The sequence below is a fragment of the Pseudorasbora parva genome, chromosome 11, assembly GCF_024679245.1.
Source record: "Pseudorasbora parva isolate DD20220531a chromosome 11, ASM2467924v1, whole genome shotgun sequence".
In the NCBI taxonomy this organism is placed as follows: domain Eukaryota; kingdom Metazoa; phylum Chordata; class Actinopteri; order Cypriniformes; family Gobionidae; genus Pseudorasbora; species Pseudorasbora parva.
In genome coordinates, this window is record NC_090182.1 from 25422087 (window position 1) to 25426084 (window position 3998).

At 38.0% G+C, this 3998-nt stretch overlaps 1 protein-coding gene across 1 annotated transcript; it reads left to right on the top strand.

The window, feature by feature from the left end:
• Nucleotides 1-709: 709 nt before the first annotated feature.
• zdhhc24 (zinc finger DHHC-type containing 24) lies at nucleotides 710-3767 on the top strand. Its single transcript, XM_067456562.1, has 4 exons — nucleotides 710-841; nucleotides 1072-1470; nucleotides 1573-1850; nucleotides 2879-3767. Exons 2-4 carry the CDS (start codon nucleotides 1166-1168, stop codon nucleotides 3169-3171), a joined length of 876 nt encoding a protein of 291 aa, XP_067312663.1. The 5' UTR covers nucleotides 710-841; nucleotides 1072-1165; the 3' UTR covers nucleotides 3172-3767.
• Nucleotides 3768-3998: the final 231 nt, after the last annotated feature.

Consider the following 3998-nt stretch of genomic DNA (forward strand, 5'->3'; position numbering starts at 1 on the left):
GCATCCAGGCTAAGCGTGAGCCACGATCGCACATGACACACGAGTAGTCAAGCAAAAGCCAGCACATATTAGGCTAGTTCTCGGCTATTGTCCGTCATGTGTGACTCGTGTGTTTTGAATAATGACGTGCACAGAGCAAGAGCAAGCGCTCCGTCAATAGTAGACACGCTCCTTACCTGCTGATTGGCTACAAGTTTATTCCACTTGGCCCGAGTCCTTTTTCTAAAACGGTTTTGAAATAACACTTACCCCACCTTTAACAGGGTTTTTTTTTTTTAATAATAATCCTCATTTGTGTGTGTGTGCAGCTTGAAAATATGGCGATTTTTGATTATTATTTTTTTTTGTGATAGGTAGGTTTAGGGTTAGGTGTTAGAAAAACAGTTGACTATAGAAAAAAGTGTGTGTGTGAGTGTGTGTGTGTGTGTGTGTGTGTGTGTGTGTGTGTGTGTGTGTGTGTGTGTGTGTGTGTGTGTGTGTGTGAGTGTGTGTGTGTGTGTGTGTGTGTGTGTGTGTGTGTGTGTGTGTGTGTGTGTGTGTGTGTGTGTGTGTGTGTGTGTGTGTGTGTGTGTGTGTGTGTGTGTGTGTGTGTGTGTGTGTGTTAGAGATAGAGAGAGAGAGAGAGAGAGAGAGAGAGAGAGAGAGAGAGAGAGAGAGAGAGAGAGAGAGAGGAGGTGGAACTGTTGTACAGTACCGTTTACGTCTGAGGGACCGTTTAAGCTGCAACACAGACCTAGTCATGAGCCAAATGTTGTTGTTAGCCTTCTGCAGAAGTTCATTGTGCGATACAGCAACCAGCAGAGTATTTCCTGTTGAAACGATATCTTGAATGGAATGACAGGTCCGTATCAATGAATTTAAATTAGTATGAGTATTTTATAGTTTCTAACAGATATGTTGTCAGCTACTGGAACACTCAAAGTAATGTGTCAGAGTTATCAGTGTCTAATGCATTACTATTTTCAAAAGCTTCCTATTTGTTTTAGCTTCTATATGACCTACTTTAGCCAAGTAGTTTGAAGGATTTTTAATGTCTCTCTCAACTGGTTATTTTTCTGTTTTTGTGACCAGATTCGAGCAAACAGGAATCGATTGGCTTTACTGGAAAAAAAAAACAGGTTGAGCAGGTTGTATCTCACGCAGCGGATTATTTAAATCTGAAAACATGGCTAGGTTCATGAGTAGAGTATGGTGTAAGGTGGAGTCAACCGGTCGGCATCTGCCTATCGTTCTGAACATTGTTCTGGTGTTCTCCATCACTGCCGAGGTCAGCTATCTGGTGCTGGTGGAGGCTCCACTTGAGCCAGCACAGAAGAAGACTGAGTGGTCCACCATATGGAAGGCCATACATCTCTTCGCTCAGTACTTCATGCTAGGAAATATAACCTGGAATGCTTCGTTGTTTGTGAGAACTAACCCAAGTATCCGTGGAGTGTTTCTTGCAGGGGATGCGTTGGGTAATGGGTGGAGGTAATTGGTTAATTTATCATGTATTTTATGCTCTTAAATTCCTGTTTGAGCTTTTGCGGCCAATCAAAAAGCAGTAAATAATATTTTCCTCTTTTATGACAGGTACTGCTACAGCTGTGAGACCCACACTCCTCCAAGATGCTCGCACTGCTACGATTGCAATGTGTGTGTCCTGCGCCGCGATCACCACTGTGTGTTTTTTGGCCAGTGTGTCGGTTTCCACAATTACCGGTATTTCCTGACCTGTTTGCTGTTCATGTGGGCAGGGCTGCTCTATGCAGTAGTCATGAATGCCGAGGTCTTCATTGTCGTCTTAAAGGAGGGTGTCACTTTTCACAGTGTAATGCTTTTGCTTGTGCCCTGGATAATGCTTGTTTCTGGTGAGTATAAGATTTCTAATGAGTGTCTGCTACTTCTATGAGAAATCAATAATGTCATGAGAAATCAAATTTTCCTTGATCTTTTAAAATGAGAGTTGAGTGCTTTGTGGAAATGTTTATATTATCCATGTTAATCTTGTTGAATATTTTTTTACGGTCCTCATTTATAATTTGCTTTGGATAAAAGCATCTGCTAAAATTTTATGAATGTAAAGAACATATATTAGGATATCTTGAAAATGCAACTTGTTTTACAGTCTTAAAACTTGCAACTTGGCTTTAAAGTTTCTCAAAAGCATTGTGAGCTAAGTTTATCGTGGTTCTACGATCTACTTAGGCTTACAATGCTTTTGGGAAATGCAGCCCAGAAGTTTGGGGTCTGTAAGAATTTTTATTCTGGAAAGAAGTTAATACTATTATTCAGCAATGATGCTGGATCAAAACAGTAAAGAAATATATAAAGTTACAAAATAATTTATATTCTTTCTATTCACCAAACAACTGTGATAATGTATCATTGTTTTTTGCACAAAAATATTAAGCAGCTCTGTTTTCAACTTTGATAATAAGAAATATTTCTTGAGCACCGAATCAGCATATTGGAACGATTTCTGAAGGATCATATGATACTGAAGACTGGAGTAATGATGCTGACAATTCAGCTTTGCCATCACAGGAATACATTACATTTTAAAGTATATTAAATAGAGAACAGTTTTTTAAATAATATTTGAGAATTTTTGATCAAATAAATGCAGCCTTGGTGGGCAAAAATATTTAAAAATGTAAACTAAAAACTGTTTAAAAGAGTTAAAAGAGCTACATAAAAAACTTTAATTTAATAACTGAATTAAAAACTTTACAGCAACAACAACAACAACAAAATACCCAAAAGAGCCATAAGCTGTGGAAAATTGTGGTGCATATTATGGTTTGGCCTAAAAATAAAATTATACATAAATGTATTATGACACCTTTTAAATTGTCACAAAAATACCATAAACATCTTTTTTTTCCTCCAATCACAGGACAGGTGACGGCGCGAGCATTTGCTTTTGCATTCATTGCTGACACTTGTGTTGTTGGCTTCCTCCTGGTGGCTGCCTTCCTTTTCTTTCATGTGGTTCTGATGCTGAGGGGACAAACCACACGTGAGTGGTACTCCACCCGGCGGCCTTACAGCCTGGGAGTGCTGGCCAACGTCAGGGAATGCCTGGGCAAGTACTGGTACATCAGCTGGCTCTGTCCTTTGATACCATCCCCGCTGCCGGGAGACGGCATAAACTTTAAGGTGACTGGTCCACTAGAGCCCAAGAAATAGGGTGTGCACTGATAGGTATTTTCTCTTTGCGATTTCAATGCATTGGCCCTGCTGATCCAGAATGGCAGGTTGTTGAGCCTGCAGCTGCAGTTGCATGCGGTTCTCACACCTATCAACTAGCAGCTATTTTTTTATCTGAAGAACCATCAAGAAGTTATGTTTTCTAATTTTACTTTTCAATGGTTTTTCTTTTCTTTATTGGTTTTAATTGGGGTTATTTTGGTGGATGTCAAGCAATTACGCAATTTAAAATATTTTAAAATGCATTTTGTTTTTGCTTTTGTTGTGCAATCTTTGCTTTTGTAAAGCAAACATTTTTTGGAAAGGGAAATATTTGAATATCTTAATGTTATGCTCATTTATTTTATTTGCTTTTTTTTTCTCACTCTCATTGATGTGCCAAATAATCTGTTTAAAGTACAAATGTGAATGTGCTCTATGCCAAGCTGACTTTTTTTTTGTCCTGAATTATAACAAATGTAATTTTGTTTGTAAGGCACTGAATATTGTTTACCTCAAGTTTAATGTTTAGTTTTGTTTTTTAATCAATACCAAGGCTTGTTATCTTTCCTTAAAATAAATAATGTTCGGTTTTATTTTTTGTAATGGAGATATTCATATTATACAAGCCCATGCTGGGTGTGTGTATATATATATATATATATATATATATATATATATATATATATACTTTCTGGGTATATAATGTACCCGTGGAAAGTACCTCGAATACTTTTTGAGGCCAGTACATCTAGTCTCAAAACGCTCAAGAGAGCTGGATTTACTCTAGCTGGAAAACCGTGTTGTTGTTCTTGTGAACCCTGCAT